Below are 25,838 nucleotides of genomic sequence, written 5' to 3'. Positions count from 1 at the left end.
TGGCTCACACCTGTAATCCCAGCACTTTGGGAGGCCGAAGCGGGTGGGTCATGAGGTCAAGAGATGGAGACCATCCTGGCCAACATGGTGAAACCCCGTCTCTACTAAAAATATAAAAGTTAGCTCAGTGTGGTGCTGCACGCCTGTAGTCCCAGCTACTCAGGAGGCTAAGCCAGGAGAATTGCTTGAACCCAGGAGGCGGAGGTCGCAGTGGGCCGAGATTGTGCCACTGCACTCCAGCCTGGCAACAGAGTGAAACTCCGTCTCAAAAAAAAGATATATATATATATGTGTGTGTGTGTGTGTGTGTGTGTGTGTGTGTGTATGTGTATATATGTGTGTGTGTGTGTGTGTATATGTGTGTGTGTGTATATATGCTTTCATTTCTCTTGCTAGTGATTGTTTTATGCCTGAGCCCATGTATGAACCATTCCTTGCCAGTGGGTCCTGGGGAGCTTTGGGGAAAAAAAGTATTTTCACTATAAAAGGAGTCACATGGTAATAAAAGGGCCTTTTTTTGGTCTCTCAATCTTGTTGCTTGAGAATGTGATGCCCATAGCTGCAGCAGTCATCATGTCACCATAATGGGACAAGCCCAAGGATGAAATAAAGTGCACTGAGAAAGGAACAAGATGGAAAAAACGTGAATACTTGATAATATAGTTGAGCTTCTAAATGAAGCAACCCTGGAAATACCCTACTTCTGGGTATTACTCTATAAGAATATGCATCTTCTCTTTTTTGAAGATACAGTAAGACTGGTTTTCTGCCTCTTTAGTCATAAATATCCTAACTGCTACAGATAGTATTAAATATGCATGATAATTAGCAGGATGATTAAAAATGAAGCATGCAGAACAAAAAGATAAGCCTCCATAGTATTTTTTAATGATGTGTAAGTTATATGACATTTAACTTGGCATTTTATAAAATTTCACTAATCTTAATAGTTCTTTAGAAGTCTCTCTTAGATTTAAAATATGTATTGGTACAATTGGATCACATGAATATAACAATCTATTAATAAAAAATGCATACACTGGCAGTATGTGCTTAGGCTAGACACCAAAAAAAAATTGGTCTTAAAATGCGTATTATCTGCTACAAAGGAAAAAAAATTATAAGCATAGTATTGAAACTAAATGAAAGGAAACCTGGAAAATACTCTAGTGAGCAAATAAAGATTAATGATATGCCATGTATTGGTAAGTGCTGAGAAGAAAACTCAGTATAAAAGGCAGAGTAATGAGGGAAGTAATGCTGTTTTATAAAGAGTGCTCTGGGAAGGCCTTCCTGATAAGTCGGTATATGAGCTTGGATGTGAAGGAAGTGAGAGCATGAACCACATGGAGGTCTGAGGGAGAGGGTTCTAGTCAGAGGGAAAAGCACGTCCAAAGACCCAGAGGTAGGAGCATGCTTGACATATTGCAGGAAAGCCAAGGAAGGAACCATTTCACTAAGATGGAGAGGACTGGCTAGGAAGCAAATTTGTAGGGAAGAAAATTTAAAAATCACCTTTGGATGTTATAGTAGAAATTGTGATGGTCTCCCAGTAATAGAAACCCAAACCAAACACATTGGGTTTTTTAACTCTCATAGGAAAAAAAAATCTAAAGGTAAGCAGAGTGGGGCTTTTGTGGCTTAACAAAGTCATGAGGATCCCAAGTTATTCTGCTTTACTATCCTTAGCATGCGACTTCCATTCTCAAAGTAACTTAGGGAGGTGAGGTGGCTGCTAGAGTGCCATTGTTCACAATTGTGTTCCAAACAAGAAGTAGAAGAATGAAAGTAGGCCAAAAAGGATGTCCTAGCTCTACCCTGAAGTCCCCACCCAACAACTGCTTATGTGTCATTGGCCATCCTGAATTCCAAAGGAGTCTAGGAAATCTAGTCTTTTAGCTGGATATATTGCTATCTAGAATAAAATTGGAGTCCCAAGGAAGAAAGGGCTAGTAGATATTGGGTGGACAACTAGCAGCTTCTGCCACTGTCATGATAAATTTGGGGTGCCTACTAGACATCCAAGTGGAAGAGTTGGGAAGGCAGTGTAATATATCTTTGATAAATAAAACTTCATTGATCCTTTCTTTATATTATCCTTTTTTTTCATTTTAGTATATAAGAATATTAGGTCTTTCAGAGACCTCAGTCTCTCTTATTCTGCTTTGTTCATTAAAATTTTAATTTTCTCAAAACCAAATTATTCTTCCATAGGAAGTCATGCAACTTATTATGCATTAAGTTATGGAGTTGGAATGAGACTACTGTTCATCTTAAATTTCAAGAGTTTTTCTTTTTCTTGTTTTTAGTCATGGCCTGAAGATGCTCTTGAACGTGTAGCTGTGAAATTCTTAGAAACACTGGAGCTTACTGAGGTTGAACGACAAGAGATAGTTCCAATCTGTAAACACTTTCACACCTCCATTATGGATCTTTCAGAAAGGTTAATATTAGTAAATTTTAAAATGACAATGAAGGGATTTGTGAAGCCCATTTCCAAATTAATTCACATGTATTTGCTATCTTATCTGCTATCCCCTTTCCTACTGTACTTACCTGGTTTACGTGATATCTTGGGTCACTTACCAAGTTAGATCCTCCTGGCTTATGAAACATGTGAAATAGTCTGATTCTTTTTTGCTGTAGTTCATCTTTTATAGACATATTTGTTGATCTGTGGTTTTTTAAAAGATAGGATCTCACTTGATTTGTGCCTTTTAAATATGTCACCACTAGTAGTTATTTTAGAGACAAGAAATTATAATGTGGTAATATGTAGGATTCTAGAGTCTTACAATGTTCAAGTACTCACTAACTTCTATATAAAATGTAATCTTTATTAAATGTCTGTTAATGGTATGTTGAATTTACCTTTTTGTGGAATCCATTACTTATAGTGAAGTATGTTATCTGCCTCTCTTTTAGGTTCTTGCATGAGTTAGGACGACATAACTATGTTACTGCTACTTCTTATCTTGAACTCATTGGCTCATTTCGACAGCTTTTGACAAAGAAGCGACAAGCTGTCATGGAAGCAAAACAGCGATACGTGAATGGGCTTGACAAATTAGCTTTTGCTGAGTCTCAGGTAAATTTGATGAGCTGCTCAGAATGATAATATATACTGAGAAGTATAAGAAATAATAATACAAGCTATAATTTATTGAGAATATGTGATATGCCAGGCTCTTTGTTATGTATTTCACATCTATTCCTTCAGTTATTCTTCATAACAACTCTATAAGGTAGACACTTTTATGATCCTCATTTTACAAATGAGTATAGTAAGTTTTATAGAAGTTCAGTAAGTTGCCTAGACCACACAGCTCAAATAGATCATGTTTTATTTTTAATTAATTTTTTGCCATTTAAAAGAATATAAGTTTAGGTCACTTTTTATTATAAAAGCTGGTTAAATATGAGATTTGTGGTTTTTTTAATAAGTGCTAGTAATAATTAGTGTTAGTTCAACATAAGTAATAGAGGTTTGGTTGGCTGATCTTTGTATCATATGTCATGCACATAGTATACCAAGAATACTCTGAGATGCTGCTTTGTTTTCAATCTACATTTCTTCCATGGCAACTGCATTCTCCTACTGAGGTCTTCTGTGAAGAAAACTGGCCCACGCCTTTTTTTTTTTTTTTTTTTTTTTTGAGATGGAGTGTCACTCTGTCACCCAGGCTGGAGTGTAATGGCACAATCTTGGCTCACTGCAACCTCCACCTCCCAAGTTCAAGCAATTCTGTCTCACCCTCCCGAATAGCTGGGATTACAGGTGCACGCTGCCACGCCTGGCAATTTTTTTGTATTTTTAGTAGAGACGGTATTTCACCATGTTCCCCAGGCTTGTCTCGAATTCCTGAGCTCAGGCAGTCCACCTGCCTCGACCTCCCAAAGTGCTAGGATTACAGACGTGAGCCACTGTGCTTGGCCCTGGCCCACACTTTCATAGTTTTGTTTATCATGCAAAGAACTAGCAGAAAAAGTTGAGATTTTCTGCTCCAATACTTTTATGGATACATTTAAATTTATATTTTCTGCATTTGGTTTCAATAGCAATTACAGCAATGGAAACTTAATCATATTATAAACTGTCTCTTTAGGTTGGTGAAATGCAAATGGAGCTTGTTGAATTACAGCCCAAATTGGAGGAAGCTAAAATTGAAAATGCAAATATGATGCAGGTAGAGTATCCTGAATGTTTTTGATGTCAAAGGACAATTGAAATATGTAAAATTAGCCTAGAAAGTAAGAGTTAATTTTTTGCCACTAGACTTTAGAGACTTTACCCTTTTCCATTGACTGGCTGTCTCATTGGGTCCAATGTGGGTTCTGTCTTTTTTGAAGGAATTTGTGAAGCCGATTTCCAAATTAGTTCACATGTATTTGTATTTCTCCTGATTTTATTATAGACCCTTCTATCCTTCAAAATGATATGTTAGATTCCCTGATTTTCAAATATTCTTTTGTCTAGGATTGAAAAAGCAATAGGGTGTTTGAGAAATTGTCTTCATCTTTCACTTCTTTAGGTTATTGAGATAGAGTCTGTACAAGTGGAAGCGAAAAGACAATTTGTGAAATTGGATGAAGAGGTAGCCAGTGGGAAAGCTGAAGAAGCCCAAGCTCTGAAAAATGAGTGTGAAAGTGACCTAGCTGAGGCAATTCCAGCCTTGGAAGCAGCTCTGTCTGCACTGGATACACTTAAGGCACGTGTTTGAATTAACTACTTTGTGTTTCATCAACAGAGGGAAGTTGAATATGGGTATTTGGCTTATTAGAAGTGGCTGTATTTCAGTAGGTGGCATTATCTTGTTTCTTTCTAATCAAATGAAACTTGCCTCTTAACAGTTTGCCTTTGATATATTGTTTTATTTTTATTTTATTTTATTTTATTTTATTTATTTATTTTTGAGGCAGAGTCTCACTTTGTTGACCAGGCTGGAGTGCAGTAGTGCAGTCCATGGCCTGCTGCAGCCTCCATCTCCTGGGCTCAAATGATTCTCCTACCATAGCCTCCTCAGTAGCTAGGACCACAGACACACACCACTATGCCTGGCTAATCTTTTTAAATATTTTTTTTTTTTTATAGAGACAGGGTCACCCTATGTTGCCCATGTTGGTCTCAAACTCCTGGGCTCAAGTGATCCTCCCAGCTTGGCCTCTCAAAGTGCTGGGATTATAGGCATGAGCTTCCATGCCTGGCCTATTTTTGCTTTTTGTATATTATTTATAATTTTCATTCAGGATATTCTAGTGGAATGAGACGAATAGACTCCAAGAGGCCAAAGTGGTTCTGTACGTGGACCAGCAGGCATATGTTAAGTACAGTGTGGAGCTAGTCTTCTGCAGCCTCCTGGACCTGCATACACAGAAAAACTTAAAGGCCATTTCCAGTACAGCTGTGAGTGGCACCATCTGTACCACATTATGTTGTACACAACTTTTTACAGGTCTTTCGGGAAGACCAGAACAACTGCACCAAGCACAGCAGGAGAGACAGCATCTGTTGACTAGGGGGTCAACAGTGTATTCAGGTCCCATTTTTTGCCTTTTTTCCTAATCAATACTCTTTCTTTCATGTAACAGACCTGACAAGACTGTAAACTCAACCTGTGGGTAATTCAGCATTTCACAGAATCAAACTCTCTGATTTTCAGTAACATCAGCCCTGTAGTTATAAGACAAGAGATTATTTTAGGGCATTTATAGAAATTTCCTAGTGCTCTCAATGCGCTGTGAATCAGGAATTTAAAACGCTGAGCTTATTATGTTCTTTCTTCATGCTCTCAGGTACTTTCTTTCTTTCTTTTTTTTTTTTGACACAGGGTCTCACTCTTTCACTCAGGTTGGAGTGCAGCAATGTGATCATAGCTCACCACAACCTGAAACTTTTGGGCTAAAGTAATACCCCCCAACCCCCCGACTCAGCTTCCTGAGTAGCTGGAACTACAGTCATGTGACACCATGCCTGGCTAATTTCTGGCACATTTAAGAGTCACTTATTACCCTGTGATCTTTCTGCATTCTCTCCTTAGAGATTTATTACAGCAGCTACTTATTTTGACAAAGCCTTGTTTTAAGAGGCACTCCATTCTAGGTGACCATGAGCAACTTCTCTCATGTAACTCTCAAGTAAGTAACTTCTCTCTATGTTCCATGAACTTTCAGCACTCCATCCTCTGATATAGGATTCTTGATGCCTTCAATTTAGGTCATTAATACTAGGGTCCCCTTTCATTGAGAGTCTGTTGCTTATACCCTTCCTGATATCAAATGCTGTATTACCTGAGTTAGAGTTCAGTTACAGAGAAGAGAGTTAACTCTATTTAGTATAAGCAGACAAAGATTCTTTAGGGAATTTTATAAATGGATTACAGAATTGTTGGAAGAGGCTGAGCCTCCAGGAATGACTCACAAAGACATACCGCAGAAATGGTCTACCAGAGCAGCTGTCCCTCTGAGTAGGAAGCCTGCAGAGCCTTCCTACAGTGCCACATGACCTCCACTATAATCTACATTGTCACAATGGATGTCTTGCACCCTGCCAGTCTCCCCATTTATTGTCTGAATTCTAGTACCACTCAAGTGATCTGGAATCGAATTCTCACCCAGAACTCTAGTTGCATGAAAAACTAAGATATATAGTTGTTAGCTTTCCAGCATTTGCATCTTGCAAGAAATGTCAGAAATATATTGGTGTGGGTAAATGAATCTATACTATCTATTATAAAAATGTATACCTTTTTAGAAAATAGGTTTGGAATTGGGACCTACCTCTTCTTTCATCTTCAATACAACTAATATATATAAGCAAATACAGAATTAAATCTTCATCTAAATTAGGATTCTTAACCTAGGTTCTACAAATGGGTGTGGTATGTGATTGTATATGCGAAAAACTATATTTTCTGGTGGATTTATAGCTGCCATTATATTCTCATAAGTATCTATGACTGACCCCTCCCAACATTTGAGAACCATTAGTCTTAATCTGTGCTGAATTCTCTTTTGCTAATTGTTTCATAACCACATAAAGTAAAAAAATAAATAAATAAAAAATAAAAACAACAAAACTTTGATTTCAAATAAAAAGGAGTGCTTTCATTATTCTCCAACATTACTTTAAAATTTTTTCATTATTTAAAAGTAAACTATTCTGAAGATGTCCTGTTTGTTTTTGTTTTTTTCTTTTAGCCAGCTGACATTACGATTGTGAAATCAATGAAGAATCCTCCATCTGGTGTTAAACTAGTTATGGCTGCTGTTTGTGTCATGAAAGATATAAAACCAGAAAAAATTTCAGATCCTTCAGGGACTGGAGGCAAGGTAATAACTTGACACAGATTTGAATCATATTCATGAATGTATAGAACTTGTCAGCAGCAACTATTATCAAATATCAACAGTACCCAAATTAGGGAAGAAACATTGTTTTCCAGATATTGTCTGTATATATTCTAGGGTAAAGCTAAGACAATGTAGTGTCAAAAAAATGTGTTTCCAGATGAATCTGGCTAACGTGGTAAAACCCCGTCTCTACTAAAATACAAAAATTAACCGGATGCAGTGGCAGGCACCTGTCATCCCAGCTACTCAGGAGGCTGAGGCAGGAGAATTGCTTGAACCCAGGAGGCAGAGGTTGCAATGAGCCAAGATCGTGCCACTGCACTCCAGCCTTGGTGACAGAGTGGGACTCCAGCTCAAAAAAAAAAATGGTTCTAGTTGCTTCCATCTCCTTTTCTGTCTATGCAGAATTCTCCACTACCATGGGCTTGGAACTAAATGAACACTGAGGTACTTGTACTTTTCCAGCTAAGATTCTTTCTAGGTATTCCAACAAATCTGCTGAGTTAAGCAGTATAGTGAAGTTGTTAAAAGCATGTGCTCTGGAGCTAGAATGTCTGTATTCAGAAATCCCAGCCCCACTAGCAGCGTGACCTTGGTTAAGGTATTTAACGTGTGGGATTCCATTAAAAAGAGATGTACCATATGACCCAGCCATCCCATTACTGGGTATATACCCAAAGGATTATAAATCGTGCTGCTATAAAGACACATGCACACATATGTTTATTGCGGCACTATTCACAATAGCAAAGACTTGGAATCAACCCAAATGTCCATCAGTGACAGACTGGATTAAGAAAATGTGGCACATATACACCATGGAATACTATGCAGCCATAAAAAAGGATGAGTTTGTGTCCTTTGTAGGGACATGGATGCAGCTGGAAACCATCATTCTTAGCAAACTATCACAAGAACAGAAAACCAAACACCGCATGTTCTCACTCATAGGTGGGAACTAAACAATGAGATCACTTGAACTTGGGAAGGGGAACATCACACACCAGGGCCTATCATGGGGAGGGGGGAGGGGGGAGGGATGGCATTGGGAGTTATACCTGATGTAAATGACGAGTTGATGGGTGCTGACGAGTTGATGGGTGCAGCAACCAACATGGCACAAGTATACATATGTAACAAACCTGCACGTTATGCACATGTACCCTAGAACTTAAAGTATTATAATAATAATAAAATAAATAAAAATAAAAAATAAAAATAAAAAAATAAAAATAAAAAAAGAGGGTACTCATAGTATCTACCTCATAAAGCTAATGAGAGAATTAGATTAGTTAGTACATATAAAGTTTTTAGGTGTAAAGCCTCACAAACAGTAAGTGCACAATAAATGTTAGCTGTTATTATTACAATTATTATTCAAGGATACATCCCTTAAAAAGGAAGGCATAATATCCATTCTAAACTGAATGTACAGGCTAATTTTCTCTTCAGGTTTTTTTAATACGTGGGTTTAAATTCCTGAATTAAAGAATTAGATTTTTTTTTTTTTTGGCCATTCTGTCCTTCATTGAGAAAATAAATAGGCTCTTATTAAGTTTTTCTCATTTACACACACACAGACACACACACACACACACACCTCCCTATCAGGCTTCCAGAAGCAGGAAAAAGAACTTTCAGCTGGTTATTTCAGCTCTTTTGCCAGTATAAGTAGCATGTGCTTTTACCCTATGGTTGGCAGAGCAACGTGTACTCACTCTTTGGCTTTCTGCTTTCTCCTTTAATTTCACTTGGAGAGTCTAGGTAAGTGAGGAGTTTGTCTTTAAGAAAAAGTTTGGTACTTTTCTTATTTAAAAGAGTCAAAGAATACAGGAAAGTAAATTTTGAAGTAATAAAAATTTATTTTCTTATATGAAATTGTGATAGCGTTTACTCAAGTTGCTGAAGTTTTCAAAAGAAATAATCACATTATTTCCTTTTCAGTGTTTACTTTTTAAAACAAATTCAGCCTATAAATGCATTTCCATATTTAAAAATATTTTATGTTTAACATGTACTTGAGGAAAGTCTTAATTTCCAAGGAGATGTAAGTTGATAGCTGGGCGTCGTGGCTCACGCCTATAATCCCAGCACTTTGGGAGGCTGAGGCAGGTGGATCACTTGAGGTCAGGAATTGGAGACCAGCCTAGCCAACATGGTGAAACCCCGTCTCTACTAAAAATACAATAATTAGCCAGGTGTGGTGGAAGATGCCTGTAGTCCCAGCTAGGCTGAAGTGGGAGAATCACTTCAACCTGGGAGGCAGTGAGACAAGATTGCACCACTGCATTCCAGCCTGGGCGACAGAGTGAGACTCCATCTCAAAACAAACAAAAAGTATACGATTAGTTTCTCTTGATAATACCTCTTAAACTTCAAGAAGAAAAATTTTACATCTAGCATTTTTAGTTGCAAATTTAACAAATTTCCATAAATTTTATTTGTAGATATTAGATTACTGGGGACCTAGCAAAAAACTTCTGGGAGATATGAATTTCTTAAGAGATTTGAAAGAATATGACAAGGACAACATTCCAGTGAGTTGCATTGGGTTTCTTTCTATAAATGTGACTTGGTTAAGATGTTTAAAAACTTTAATATTATGCAATAGTTTACAACACATATAGAAATAGTCCATTTTAGGATTAACATAATAGAGATATTACATTTATTAATGATACTATGAATTTTCATAATGTTTAAAACCATTCCTGTCTCAGATAATTAAAAAGTTATTTAAATAAGTTACTCTTTTAGTGTATAATTGACTTGAAAGAGTTGTCTGTCTTCTTATAACAAATTAAGAAATCTGATACACAAATTTATGTAAGATTTAAAAAGTATAGCACATTATTTTCTATCCAAATTCTTATTCTTAATGTTTAATTGTTCTTTTCCATTGTTTCCGTTTGTCCTCTCAATGTATGTCTTTTTTTTTTTTTTTTTTTTTGAGATGGAGTCTTGCTCTGTAGCCCAGGCTGGAGTGCGGTGGCATGATCTCGGCTCACTGCAACCTCCACCTCCCAGGTTCAAGCAATTCTCCTGCTTCAGCCTCTTGAGTAGCTGGGATTACAGGCACCCGCCACCCTCCACCACACCCAGCTAATTTTTATACTATTAGTAGAGATGGGGTTTCACCATGTTGGCCAGGCTGGCCTCAAACTCCTGGTCTCAAGTGATCTGCCAGCCTTGGCCTCCCGAAGTGCTGGGATTACAAGTGTGAGCCACTGTGCCCGGCCTAAACTTGTAAGTCTTTTAATATTTTTGGAAGAAACATTTTGCCTTCATATCTGTAATACATTTGCATATTTTGCTCACAAATGTGATGTATTTCTGCTACAATTATGCTTATTTTTAAATTATCTCAAAATACTTATTTTGGCTTTTAAAGCCAACATTACTTTTTTATACAAATGTTTTTATTGTATATGATTTTTTCATCTGATGATTGTGCGATCTATATTGAAATTTTAAAATTTAAATCTTTGTTATATAGGTGACTGTTATGCAGAAGATTCGTAGTGAATACTTAACGAACCCTGAATTTGATCCCCCTAAGGTTGCTAAAGCTTCTTCTGCAGCTGAGGGTCTGTGTAAGTGGATTATGGCCATGGAAGTGTACGACAGAGTTGCCAAGGTATTTTGAAGATTAGCACGTCTGTATTCTACTAAGATATTCCCAGGAATTAAAATCTGTACTTATATTTACTGGTTAAGAAGTTTCTCAAAGTGACCACAGAGAGAATTTGTCCTGCTGTAGCATATTATCATATATTGATTGCATACCTAGTAGACGAAGAGAATATTTGTGCATAACATAACCTGGTTGGGGCTGGTGTGGGTGGTAGTGATGCAGGAGCAGGGATGATGAGTAAAATTAGTCAGATTTACTTGTAGCTTTAGGACCCAGGACAAAGGGGAATTAAGGTTTGATGAGGCAGAAGCAAAGAAAAATCTAAACCATCAAGGGGAAAGTGCCAGATTAAAAAGTTGATTCCAAGGATCAGAAGTAAGAGGATCCAGTAGAGTTAAGAGGCAGAGCATGGAAAGATCCCCTGAAACAATACCATGCACTGACACAGAACCTTTCATGGAATACCCACCGGGTCCAAATTTCTGGGAGAGCAGAGAATAGTTAAGAGCATTTTGTAAATCTGGCTAGCAAAGGACCAGGGCAACAAAGGCTTTGCCCTCGCAGCTTGCAGAATTCTACCTAAGGAAGAAAGAAATATAAATAAAAAGGTAGATGAAAATATGTGGTAGCATGTGTTTAAAACAAACTCAGAAGACGGAATAAATGATCAAGCTGTAATAATTAGGAAGGTCTTCCTAAATGATATACATACATGTACCTAGAGAGAGGTAGAGAGTTTGTTAGTTTCAAGGGAGCAGACCTGAAAAAACCTGTTAAAGAAATAAAATTAATTTTATCTAGGATGTCTTTCCATTAAACATCTTGTCCCTTCACACGGTAGTCTCATGGTAGCTCAGCTAATTTCCACATGTTCCACAGATGTGTAGAATCTTGTGGATCCTTTCTACAAAGCAGAGAAGCCAAGGCATTCAGGCTTTTTCCTGCCTTCCCACTCTACACTTCCACACTGCCGTTTTTATTCTGATACAAGCTGCCCCATGTTGATACAGAAGCATGGGAGGGAAATATGCAGTAATGTCTTCTCTGAAGTCAGAAGCAGAAAAGGGAGCTTCCTGCTTTCTGTCTACTTATTTAACACATTTTCTTTCATGTGCTTTCTGTCTACTTATTTAACACATTTTCTTTCATGATTTCAATGTAGCAGAGAGAAAGCAGGGCATTTTGTGTCTGATACACTGCTCTCTCTCTCTCTCTCTCGTCCGTCCTTGCCTTCAGCTTCTTTCATGGCAATTTACTAGAAGGGTTAGGTCTATCTACTTTCTAATAGGCGCAGACCCTCTCTGGTCATCTTCTACATTCTTTTTTTTTTTTTTTTTAATTTATTTATTATTATTATACTTTAAGTTGTAGGGTACATGTGCATAACGTGCAGGTTTGTTACATATGTATACTTGTGCCATGTTGGTGTGCTGCACCCATCAACTCGTCTTTTACATCAGGTATAACTCCCAATGCAATCCCTCCCCCCTCCCCCCTCAACATGATAGGCCCCGGTGTGTATTCTTTATACCAAGGGCTTAGAGGACGCTCAGTGATCCAGTTGGCCAAACTGCATTGTTGATATGCGAATGGGCATAACAAAACAACTTTAGGAAATCCCTTTTTTGTCATTCAAATGTGACTTTTCAAGATTTGTTGAGGAAAATTCAGTTTTGGTAGTGAAACTGAGCATCAAGGTTTTCTTCCTTTTTATTTCCACCATCACAGCTCTAATCCTGGCAAGGCAGATGTAAGCCTCAATCTGACTAGGAAGAAAATCACAAGCTTGGAAAGGAAAAAAAAAAACACCCAAAGCATATTCATGTGTTTAAACAAACACTTATTATTTCATGTTATATGTTTTTCTCTGTTATTTGACGACAGTTGAGTGACACCTACTCATTATTTTGAGACATCTTGTGACATTTTTGCTACATATTTCGACATTTTGTTAGCCCAGTGTAAATTATCATTTTATAGGTAACAATTTGCTAGTCCAGATTTATCTATTTTATAATATATATAGGTATATTTTACTTTGTATGTAAAAACAGAAGATTTAAGGCAAAATGTTTATGTAATTTATTATAATGCATTTCTAATCCATAATATCTATAAGGGAGGAATTATACAGATATCAATTTTACATAGTACACATCATATCTGCATATATTGTTCCCAAAAAGGTAGTGGCTCCTAAGAAAGCTCGCTTAACAGAAGCTCAGAAGTCTTTAGCTGAGACAATGGAGCTTTTGAATCAGAAGAGAGCAGAACTGGCAGAAGTAGAACATCATTTGGAAAATTTACAAATGACATTTCTTGAGAAAACAGAGGAAAAGGCTGCTTTAGAAGACCAGGTGGAACTCTGTGCTAAGAAACTTGAAAGAGCCTCACAATTAATTGGAGGACTGGGTGGAGAAAAATCAAGGTCAGATTTCTATTTATTTTAACAAGATTTAGGAATGTCAGGCTTGAATATGTGACCTTCTTTGGGTGTTTATTGTAATTACTGATTTTACAATGGCTGGTTGAGGATATGGGACATTCTGGAAGACACCTGGCCAGGCTTCTCCAAACAAGGATATCAGTCTTGAGGATGGTGTTTACAAATTGCTTTCACATAGTCTTTTAAAAGAGGCAAATAAGGCAAATGGTAACAATTTTTTTAATCCAAGTGGTGAGTATGTTGTTGTTTGTTGTACAGTTCTTTCCAATTTTATGTATGTTTAAAATTTTTTGTAATACAATGTTTGGAGGGAGTAGTGAATGCATGGTTCATTGGTTAAATTTTATGTTAACGAAGATATAACTGGCTTGATCTAACAAAGCCAGTAAGCTTTATTCTAATGTATTTACTTGGATTGGACAGCCAGCTATTTCATTTATTCTATTTGTTGAATGAATAGCACGATAAAGTTTGACAAGACTTTGTAGTACAGATTAGATAGTTTTGGAATACACTTTTTTATTGTATGGGTTTCATTAAATGGAAAAAATACGATTCTTAGTATGTCAGCTTCTATACAGCTTAAATGTAATTTTTGGCAATGAATTGCAAATGTTCCTGTGTTTTACAGTCTAACAATAAATACTAAAACAAATAGCACATCCACTAGACCAAATCATCCAAGAGAAAATTATTAGGCAAAATGTTGGTGTTTTGGGTTTTTGTTTTGTTTTGTTTTTTGGTTTATTTTTTGCTTTTTGTGAAGGGCCAAGTCCTGTAAGAAATGTCTAATATTCTAATAATGAAAGGAAGATTGTCATTCACATAACATAGATACATGTTATTGCACATAAGAGCTAGAAGGGTTCCAACCTCATTTTACAGATAAGCAGGTGTCCCACATTTTATAGCTTTTTGTTACACAGTTGGACTGGAAGCCCTTGCCCTTTCAATTACTGTCTCCCATCATTTTCTGTTGTAAATCGATTTTGCCTTTGGTTGATGGCACAGATGGGCCCAAGCTGCAGATGACCTTCAGATAACATATGAAAATTTAACTGGCGATGTCTTGGTATCAGCAGGAGTCATAGCTTACCTTGGTGCTTTCACTTCTGGCTTTCGAGAAACATGTACAAAAGATTGGAGCATGTTGTGCAAGGTAATGGTTTTATATTTTTTAAGTCTTGTTTTAGAACATCCAAAGTATGTTTTGGGATATTTTGGGGGAAAGGATGATAACAAGGACAAAAAGAAGAAATAACTGAAAACATGGGGTCTTTCTTTTTTTGCTTCTTGTTTCATCAGTAAAATAGTTCCACAGTTCAACTTTTAATTTCTTTTCTTTCCGTTCCTTAGCGTTATTAAATACTACCTAGTGACAATTAAACTGATATTTTAATTTAAAAAATATTTCAATTAACAAGATGAAAGAAAACAGATTTTTGTTTATTTCTTACAGAAGAAAAAAATCCCATGTTCAGAGGAGTTCTTGTTGAGTAAAACCCTGGGTGATCCAGTACAAATTAGAGCTTGGAATATTGCTGGATTACCAACAGATAGGTTTTCCATAGATAATGGAGTGATCGTTAACAACTCAAGGCGTTGGTAAGAAATATAAACTGTTTATTTTTTCCGTTGTTTTATTTGAAAAATTTCAAACATATAGAAAAGTTGAAAGAATTTTATCATAAGCACCAATATAACTACCACCTCCTAGATTCTGCAGTTAACACTTTAGTATTTTTGCTTTATCATGTACCTGTCCTTCCCTCTATCACTCCATCAACCCATCTTTTAAAATGCATTTCCATGTAAATGGCAGACATAGGTATACTTCCTTCCAGATACTTCAGCATGCATATCATCAACTAAAGTTCACTATTTGCTTATGTTTTTATTCTTTTGAGGTAAAATTTACATACATGAAATACACAAAACCATACCATTCAGTGAGTTCTAACGAAGATATAAACTAGTGTAACCCAAATCTCTATCAAGATATAAAACATGACTACCACCAGGGAAGTCTCCTTATGTTCCTTTCGTATATCCCTACCCTCATCCCACCCCAAGAAATCATTGTTCTGATTATTTCCCACCATGGGTTAGTTTTGCCTAGATTATTTTTGTATGGATTACTTCTAGAATTTCATATAAAGGAATCATAATGTATATGTTATTGGGTAAGGCTTCTTTTGGCATATTTTTTTCTGAGATCTATCCATGTTATTGCATACATTGGTACTCTGTTCCTATTTTTTGTTGCTGAGTTCCATTTTATGAATGTATCACTGTTGATGTATTCTATTGATGGACATCTGGGCTATTTCTAGTTTCTGTCTATACAATGTACTTATTTTAATTAGGTATTGCTATCCATCTTCAAGATATAACTTGATAATTTATGCAATTTCATGGGTACCTTTTTTATTTGCTATCATTGATAGTCTGATAACTATAAAAACTTTTCAAATGTCTTTATTGTTATCCTCTTATTCATATCACTTTGAAAAACTTGGAAAATTACTTTCCTTTGAGAAATAGTTTTCTATAATGGTTATGTAGTGACAGTGTCATCTAATTTTAAAAGTCTTTTCATGGGACTGTATCTCAAATATACTGTGATAGATACTATGGAGCTCTTAGATTTATCAGGTTCTATTTATTCTAAGTGCCCAACATCTTCACAATGTCCTGTGAGTTAGGTATTATTATTATCCCATTTTATAGATGAGGAAATTGAAGCCCAGAATGATTTAGTAATTTTAAATTAGTAAAGACAGCAAATAAGTGATAGAGTCAGAATTTGAATCCAGGCAATCTGATTTTCAAATCCTTGCTCTTAATTACTATGCTGGAGTGAATTGTGGAATAGGATATCACACTCACTGCCTTTAAAACCATAATGGAAATTTTGGTCTTCTTTGAGATGAGATAAATTAAAGATATAAGAAAATGTAACATCCTGAAAGTTTGAGTTATTGTTTGTTTTATATTCTCTGCAAATCTTTCTGGAAACTTCAAAACAACTAACTCCTGTTTATATTGGCAGTATTGTTTTAATAAAATAAGAATGTATATAATCATATATTGAGTTTACACTCAAAACTTTACTTGAGAGCGAAGATACTTAAGTTGAAACTTCTAAGCAATAAGCAAAATTTAATATAATCTGAAAAAGAATATGTTTTAGTTATAAAAAACGTGTTCTGTGGTAGAGCAGGGATCATTCTGTTTAACAGAATATTAGACCCTTGAGTCTGTTAATTCTGTTTTAGAACCCATTTCCATGTGTTTTGTGACCATTCAGATTATTTAAATTGCAGTTTAGAAAATGCTGTTGTGGCCTGGGCATGGTGGCTCATGCCTGTAATCCCACCACTTTGGGAGGCTGAGGCGGGCAGATTACAAGGTAGGGAGTTCAAGACCAGCCTGGTCAATATGAAGAAACCCTATCTCTACTGAAAATACAAAAAAAAAAAAAAAAAATTAGCCAGGCATGGTGGCATGCACCTGTAATTCCAGCTACTCAGGAGGCTGAGGCAGGAGAATCGCTTGAACCTGGGAGGCAGAGGTTGCAGTTAGCCAAGACTGCGCCACTGCACTCCAGCCTGGGTGACAGAGCAAGACTCTGTTTCAAAAAAAAAAAAAAAAAAAAAATCAGTTGAGTAGTATAGATTAACTATAACCACTGAGTCCAAATTCTAATTCCTGTGAAAAACATCTGATTGGTCTAGCTTGAGACAAACATTCACCTTAGGTTTAGTAACTTATAGCTGTGGGGCCCAAGCCAGAGTAACAACCATGAGTATTGAAGACCCAGAGTGTAGCTCTCAGAAGAAGAGTCATGACCTGGAAAAGTAGCTTACGTTTTACAATTAGGACTCAAATGTTTGCTTCCTTCTTTTGCATTTTTGGACATGACAAAAGGTAATTTTATTTATTTTTATAATGATAGCCATTTACTCCAGCACTATTTGTTGAGTTATCCATTATTTCCTCACTGCTTTGTCCCTTTAGTCTTTCTAACTTTAGTGAGGACTTGTGAACTGCTTTTAAAATGCTTTGTTTTTCTTTCTACTTTTAATCCCAGTATCTAGATCATTTACATTTAATGGAATTATTGATACACTTAGATTTAAATCTACCACCTTGTTCTTTTTTATTTGTCTCCTTTGTTCTTTGTTCCTTTTTTTCTTCTTTTTCTACTTGGATTTGGATTAGCTGAATTTTTTTTTATGATTCCATTTTATGTCCACATTGGCTTATTGGTTAAATGCTCCTTATTTTTAGTGTTCGTGCTAGTGTTTATAATATCATCCGTTTCTAGTTTATTACTGAGTATCTTCAAATAATTTTATGCTATTATATATAGTGTATCTTTCAACAGTATAATTCTATCTCTTGTCTGTCTTTTGTGCTGTTACATATTTCACTTTTTTGTATGCCATAAATTCTATAATAGATTCTCTTTATTTTTACTTTAGACAATAATTTATCTTTTAGAGTGATTAAATATAAGAAAAAAAGTCTTATGTTTACCTTCATCTTTTTCCCATTTTGGGACCTCTTAATTTCTTAGTTTCTGTTTGGTTTCACATTTCTTCTGCCTGAAGAATGTCCTTTAACACTTCATGTGAACAGGTCTACTGGCAATGAATTCAGCTTTTTTCTTTTTCTGGTCTAAAAAAACAATCTTTAAAAAAATTGGTATGTAATAGTTGTACCTATTTCAGGGATATATGTGATATTTTAATACATTTATTCCATGTACAGTGATCAAGTCAGGATAGTGGGGTATTCATCACTTCAAACATTTATATTTTCTTTATGTTGAGAATATTCTAATTCTTCTTTTCTAGCAGTTTTGAACTATACAATAAACTATTGTTAACTATAGTTACCCTACTGCACTATCAAATGCTAGATCTTATGCCTTCTACATAACTGTATTTCTGTATCTATTAACCAACCTTGAAAAAAGTCTTTATTTCATCTTCATTTTGAAAGAATTTTTTTTTTTTGGCTGAGTTTAGAATTTTGGGTTGACAGTTGTTTTTTGCTTCTGTTTTGGGGCTTATTGTTTTTTCTTTCACGATGTCACTACATTGCTTCTGACTTGCATAGTCTGATGAGAAGTCTACTCTAAGTCTTACTTTAGTTCCTCTTTATATAATATACCTTTTTTTCCTCTGGAAAATTTCCAGTTTTTCTCTCTTTAGTTTTCAGCAGTTTGATGTGTCCAGGTGTGTATGCACATGTGTTTGTGTGTGTATGTGTGTTTTGAGATCGGGGTCTCAGTTTGTCACCTAGGCTGGAGTGTAGTAGTGCAATCATGGCCCACTGCAGCCTTGACCTCCTGGGCTCAGCTTCCTGATGTAGCTGGAACTACAGGTGAGTATAGTGCCCCCACCTCCCATCATTTTGAACAGCTGTATTGATATATAATTCATGTACCATAAAATTTACCCTTTTAAATTGTACAATTCAGCGATTTTTAGTATGAAATGCTACACTTAAGAAATACAAATACATTTTTAATTTACCATTAATAGCCTAAAATCAAAGAACAAGCCATTTTCTAAGAAACAAATACTGTGAGTGTATGTTAAGATGTTAAAAGAAGACATTTCATTAAAATTTTTCTGATCTTTGAGATATATATAATGCTTTCCAAGAATAAAAAAGGCTAAACTTCAGTTAGGGAACCACTGGAGTGGCAATAGGGGTAAACTTTCAAATCTACTTTCAGCTGCAGTGTGTGTTTTGCCTTTACTTCTTCTGGGATTCTTTGGAGTATTACTGGCCACAAACTGTTAATTTTCCAGCTTGGAGTTTCCTCAGTCATGTAGATGGTATAAATTTATATCCTAAACCTGTATGAGATATAGACCCACAGCTACACATTCACATTTTGAGGGGACACTTTTTCCTAGCCAGATATGAGATGGGAATCAAAACATTTCCTTCTTGTCTCTTTATGCATAGGGTTGAAATTTTTTCTATCAGTGACTTCTTTAAGCCTTTTGTGAGTTTCAGCTTAATACAAAGGTCTCAGTTCCAGCCTCCCCCCACGTATGGACCCAGTGAGCCTCTAGATTATCAGACTGACACTCTTCCCAAGTCCAGCTGTCAGTTTCGCTCACAAACTTACTATTCTGGATTTTAGTTTTATCTGTTTTGGCACCTGTGTTTTTCTGTACCTATGTATTAGATATGTGTGAATGCATGTATGTGTCTTTTAAATGCATGCCTCAACTAACCTGTGCATTTAAAATAATGTCATATTTTATCCATCAGCACTAGGAGGAAGAAGGATTTTTAGCCAGTCATGCTGTTGTGACTGTAGTTGATAATTAATCATTGTGCTTGCTCTTTATAGTTTCTAGCAGTTTGTCTGTTTATAATATTGTGCAATGGTTGAGAGCAGTTCAGACTCTGGAGTGAGGGCATTTGGGTTCAAACTTCCTCACTTTCTGTCTTGAGAGTTTGGTAACATATTTGACCTCTCAGTGCCTTGGTTTCCCCATCTGTGAATGAAAATAACTCCTACTTCATAGAAATGTTGTGAGAAAGCACTTAGCACATAAGTGCTCAAGAAATGTTAGTTTTTTGTAATTATCTTTGAATATCTCACTCTAGTCTATATCTTAAGTTCTGATTTTGCCATGTTTCAACCGTGATGAAAACGCTTACTGTGTCTCCTAGGTGGAGGTAGGAGACAAAAAATAAAATGCAAAATAGTGTGTTCCTTTTTTAGTGTTTATACATTGCTCTGGCTACTTAACAGCAAAGCTTATTTTCCTCCAAATTACCACCTCTGTCAGAAACGTAGATGGATAATGCTGCTTTCTTCAAACTGCTCAAAGATCTCAAATGTAGGCTAGTATTATTTTCATACCTAGAGTAAGGTATACTTAGAATGCAAATTCCATGGCCTGGCCTTATTTCTATGATGGACACAACAATCCAATTTTCCAGTATTCACATAAGGTTATATTAAATAGGAGTCAGATTTCTTTCAGAGTAGACAAGAATCTCTAATTATTGGGTAACCAAGAACATTTATTTAGGCATTACCAAGGATGTTTATTAACATTAGAATGTTAATTTATAGGTGTTGTTGCATTTTGTGAGGGAATGAACACATACTGTATTTTTCCAATAATAAGGACATGAAAGGAAGAAAATAATGTCTCTTTAAACAGGGCCTTGAAAGGTACCAAAAGCATCTACTAGTGTAATTACTAGGTAACGTCTATGAAAAAATAACTTTGTTTGCAGAATGCCTTTGCTTTCTTTGCTGTGGTAGGAAAGTAGATTTTAAGCACCGTCTGGACCTTTTTGTACTTTAAGTAGGATTTCAGCACAATTAGAGCCAAGAAAGAAAACGTCCAGTCGTCTAGTTTAGTCTTTGGGGAAAGACAGAAACTAAAAGAACACAGTTATTTGAGAGTAAATTAAAGAGCTTATAGGGAAAGGGGATTTTAGCTCTAGCCCTAGAATCTGTTGGAATAGAAAGAGAATGGGAAAGCTGACATGACATGGGACAAAAACTCCCTTTTCTGTGATATGTATATATATCTATTTAAATATATATAAATATTAAATATATATAATTTTTTATATATAATTAAATAAAATTATATATGTGTATATATATTTTTTTAAATGGAGTTTCATTCTTTGTTGCCCAGGCTGGAGTGCAGTGGTGCGATCTCAGCTCACTGCAACCTCCATCTCCCGGGTTTAAGCGATTCTCCTGCCTCAGCCTCCCCTATAGCTGGGATTACAGGCACCCACCACCGCACCCGGGTAATTTTTGTATTTATTTATTTATTTTTTTTTAGTAGAGACAGGCTTTCACCATGTTGGCCAAGCTGGTCTTGAACTCCTGACATCAGGTGATCTGCCCGCCTTGGCCTCCCAAAGCACTGGCATTACAGGCCTGAGCCACCGTGCCCGGCCTCTGGGCTATATTTTTAAAAGAAAATTTAATGTACCGTACTGAATACAAGAGAAACCTAGGACAGTGAGCATCATCCATGAGGAAGAGCAAAAAGCACATCATATATTACACATCTGAACCATGAATCATATATTCTTGAACACAGTCTTTACTGTGCTAACTCAGAAGAAACTCCTAAATAGATCTCAGATATATACCACCCTAAACTTGGACATAATTTGTAATTCTACTTATAATCTGAGGAAATCCCTTATATGCTAGTGGATCTCTTGTTTTAAATGTTTATCAAATATTTTATAGTATTACTTTCATATTATGTTAACAGATGTCATGTATTAAAGTTACCATGAAGACAGCATATTATATTGGGAAGAGCAGAGCTCAGAGATTCACAAGGTCCTACTACTTCTAACACTGAACTAGTTTTGGAACCTTGGAACCTTGAGCAGAGTACTTCCTGAGACTGAATTTCTTCATTTGAAAAATAAATAAGAAAAAGAAAAAAAAACTCCTTTTCACTTTTTTCTCATAGGACTTTTGTGAAGAGTAATCCTGATAATGTATATGAAATACTTTGTACAGATTGATGGTGATATTTATTATTTATATAATTCTAAAGAAATCTCAACGTTTATGTCTTCCTCTCAGAATTTTTCTTATTATATTCTAGGCCTTTAATGATTGACCCCCAGGGTCAAGCCAATAAGTGGATCAAAAACTCTGAAAAAGAAAATCAGCTTAGTGTTATTAAGCTATCAGATTCAGACTATATGAGAACGTTGGAAAACTGTATTCAGTTTGGAACTCCACTTCTATTAGAAAATGTTGGTGAAGAACTGGATCCATCTTTGGAGCCTTTACTACTTAGACAAACTTTTAAACAAGGTATAAAGCAATTTCTATTAATCTGTAGAACTGAAAGATGATTGAATTATCTTGGAGGCATGAAAGAAGCCTACTACATAAATTTAATAATAATGTTAATAATGCAGAACTTCTGGTTCATTGTTATGAGTGAAAGGAAATTTGGAACAAGCTATCAGGAATGAACCTTAGCCAGATATATACCTTGCCCTCTCTTCATTGCCTTAACCACTGTTATCTAGACTGTCAGAGAACATAAAGAAGTTGAAGCCAGCTTGAAATTCCTTTATCCTGTGACCCTTGACCACAAAAAGTCTATTGTTATGAATAGTGGTGGTGTCAAACCCCTGGCCTCAAGTGATCCCCTCCCTCAGCCTCCCAAAGTGCTGGGATTATAGGAATTAGCCACCATGAATAGTGATTGTGAATGTGGGCCTGAGTTGAGTTTAGGTAAACATTGTCCACCTAATATCTTTCTGTTTGTAAAAATTTGTCTCTGCCAAGTGCTATTACCTTTAAGAACTTTAGTCATTTACATATATTTTAGAATCATAATTGAAAATTGATGGAGGAAGAAAGCTCAAGAGAAATCTTGATTTACAAAGCTCTATGACAACCAAAGAAAATGTCCTGTATTAACCCATAAAGAGTCCTGCTGTATAACTGCTTACTTGTTGCTGTGTCTGTGACTTTTGCCTCTCCTGTTTTCTATATGTTGTTATTATCATTTTGAGACAGAGTTTTGCTCTGTTGCCCAGGATGGAGTATAGTGGTGCAGTCTCAGCTCACTGCCTCCTGGGTTCAAGTGATTCTTGTTCCTCAGCCTCCAAAGTAGCTGGGATTACAGGTGTGTGCCACCACGACACCCAGGTAATTTTTTTAGTATTTTTAGTAGAGATGGGGTTTCACCATGTTGGCCAGGCTGGTGTTGAACTCCTTACCTCCAATGATCCACCTGCCTTGGCCTCCCAAAGTATTGGAATTATAGGTGTGAGCCACCGAGCCTGGCCTTGTTTTCTATTTTAAATTACTTTAGGACCATTTATTTGTAACCTAGGCAAGGCCAGAGAAGTACATAGTGTGAGGGGCTATGTAACTAGCTCACTTGTTATGCATTTGTTTTCTGAACTATAGGTGGCATTGATTGCATCAGACTTGGTGAGGTCATTATTGAGTATTCCTTTGATTTCAAATTTTATATCACCACAAAACTAAGAAATCCACACTATATGCCAGAGCTGGCTACAAAAGTGTCTTTGCTCAATTTCATGATAACTCCAGAAGGACTTGAAGATCAATTACTAGGTATTGTTGTTGCAAAGGAGAGGTATGTATTTTCTTAGATGCTTCTAGACGGTTTAAAAAGGAACATTTGTAGGCCATTAATATTTTTGTTTTGTGAATCTTTTAAAACTTTGTCAAATTTTATACTTTGTTACTATAAATAATCACATAATCCTCTAAAATAGCCATCTGTAACAAGTAAGTTATAAGCCAACTGTGTTATATTGGGCTTTTAGTATGGGCAGTTGGGTTCAGGTTACATGCCATTGTTACAGGAAAGGGATCCCCATCCAGACCCCACGAAAGGGTTCTTGGATCTTGTGCAAGAAAGAATTCAGGGCGAGTCCACAGAGTAAAGTGAAAGCAAGTTTATTAAGAAAGTAAAGGAATAAAAGAATGGCTCCTCCATAGAGCAGCCCGAGGGCTGCTAGTCGTCCATTTTTATGGTTATTTCTTGGTTATATGCTAAACAAGGGGTGGATTATTTATGCCTCCCTTTTTTAGACCATAGAGGGTAACTTTTTGATGTTGTCATAGCATTTGTAAACTGTTATGGCACTGGTGGGATGTAGCAGTGAGGATGAGCAGAGGTCACTTTTGTGGCCGTCTTGGTTTTGGTGGGATTTAGCCAGCTTCTTTACTGTAATCTGTTTTATCAGCAAGGTCTTTATGACCTGTTTCTTGTGTTGACATCCTATCTCATCCTGTGACTTAGAAGGCCCAACTATTTGGGAATGCAGTCCAGTAGGTTTTAATCTCATTTTACCCACCCCCTACTCAAGATGGAGTTGCTGTGGTTCAAATTCCTCTGACACCATGACTTCTGACTTGCATCTGAATGAGCCAGAAATTTCACCCCTAGGAATCTATGCTGTGACTGTAAATAGAAATACATTCATTTATATACATATACACAGGATATTAATAAGAAAATGCTTAGCAAAAGAGGGAAAAAGCAGCATATAAAACTATATCCAGAATATGTAATATTTTGTTTAAAAAAAGATGGATGTTTATCTACATATATAAAAAGAATTAAAAAAAGATTGGGAAGGAATACACTTCAATGTTAAAGTAATTCTCTCTGGTGGTAAGATTATGGGTAATTTTTATCGTTTTCTTTATACTCTATATATGTACTATTTTTATTTTAAGTTCCAGGGTACATGTGCAGGATGTGCAGGTTTCTTACATAGGTAAATGTGTGCCATGGTGATTTGCTGCACTTAACCCATCACCTTGGTAGTAAGCCCAGCATGCATTAGCTATTTTTCCTGATGCTCTCACTCCTCCTATCCACCCTGACAGGCCCCAGTGTGTGTTGATCCCTACCCTGTGTCTATGTGTTCATCTTTTTCAGCTCCCGCTTATAAGTGAGAACATGCAGTGTCTGGTTTTCTGTTTTTGTGTTAGTTTGCTGATGATAATGGCTTCCAGCTCCATCCATGTCTCTGCAAAGGACATGATCTTGTTCCTTTTTATGGCTGCATAGTATTCCATGGTGTATATGTACCACATTTTCTTTATCCAGTCTATAGTTGATGAGCACTTAGGTTGATTCCATGTCTTTGCTATTGTGAATAGCACTGCAGTAAACATACACGTGCATGTACCTTTATAATAGAATGATTTCTATTCCTTTGGTATATGCCCAGTAATGGGATTGCTGTGTCAAATGGTATATCTGGTTCTAGGTCTTTGAGGAATCGTCATACTGTCTTCCACAATGGTTAAACTAATTTACATTCCCATCAACAGTGTAAAAGTGTTTCTGTTTCTCTGCAGCCTAACCAGCATCTGTTGTTTCTTGACTTTTTAGTAATCACCATTCTGACTGGCATAAGATGGTATCGCATTTTGGTTTTGATTTACAGTTCTGTAATGATCAGTGATGTTGAGCTTGTTTTCATATGTTTGTTGGCCACATAAATATCTTCTTTTGAGAAGTGTCCTTTGCCCACTTTTTAATGGGGTTGTTTGTTTTTTCTTGTAAACTTGTTTATGTTCTTTGTAGATTCTGGATATTAGACCTTTGTCAGGTGGATTGATTGCAAACATTTTCTCCCATTCTGTAGGTTGTCTGTACATTCTGATAGTTTATTTTGCTGTGCAGAAGCTCCTTAGTTTAATTAGATCCGATTTGTCAATTTGCATTTTTGTTGCAATTGCTTTTGATGTTTTTGTTGTGAAATCTTTGCCTGTGCCTATAATAAGGATTAAAGACTTAAATGTAAAACCACAAATATGTATTATTTTTTTAAAATGAGGAAAAACACTATGGTACCTGGGAG

At 36.1% G+C, this 25,838-nt stretch overlaps 1 protein-coding gene across 1 annotated transcript in view; it reads left to right on the top strand.

Annotated features, from left to right (window-relative positions):
* Positions 1–25,838, top strand: part of DNAH12 (dynein axonemal heavy chain 12) — a 251,232-nt gene that overhangs the window by 163,065 nt on the left and 62,329 nt on the right. The window contains exons 48-59 of the mRNA XM_015130629.3: positions 2,310–2,443; positions 2,926–3,088; positions 4,107–4,187; positions 4,533–4,709; positions 7,198–7,329; positions 9,798–9,887; positions 10,847–10,987; positions 13,171–13,412; positions 14,442–14,589; positions 14,890–15,035; positions 22,070–22,284; positions 23,398–23,590. Coding sequence (XP_014986115.1) covers positions 2,310–2,443; positions 2,926–3,088; positions 4,107–4,187; positions 4,533–4,709; positions 7,198–7,329; positions 9,798–9,887; positions 10,847–10,987; positions 13,171–13,412; positions 14,442–14,589; positions 14,890–15,035; positions 22,070–22,284; positions 23,398–23,590 — 1,862 coding nt within the window. The remainder of the gene's footprint in view (positions 1–2,309; positions 2,444–2,925; positions 3,089–4,106; positions 4,188–4,532; positions 4,710–7,197; positions 7,330–9,797; positions 9,888–10,846; positions 10,988–13,170; positions 13,413–14,441; positions 14,590–14,889; positions 15,036–22,069; positions 22,285–23,397; positions 23,591–25,838) is intronic.

This window comes from Macaca mulatta, chromosome 2, assembly GCF_049350105.2.
Source record: "Macaca mulatta isolate MMU2019108-1 chromosome 2, T2T-MMU8v2.0, whole genome shotgun sequence".
NCBI lineage: Eukaryota > Metazoa > Chordata > Mammalia > Primates > Cercopithecidae > Macaca > Macaca mulatta.
The sequence above is the reverse complement of the archived record's forward strand: the minus strand, read 5'-3'. Positions and strand labels throughout refer to the sequence as shown.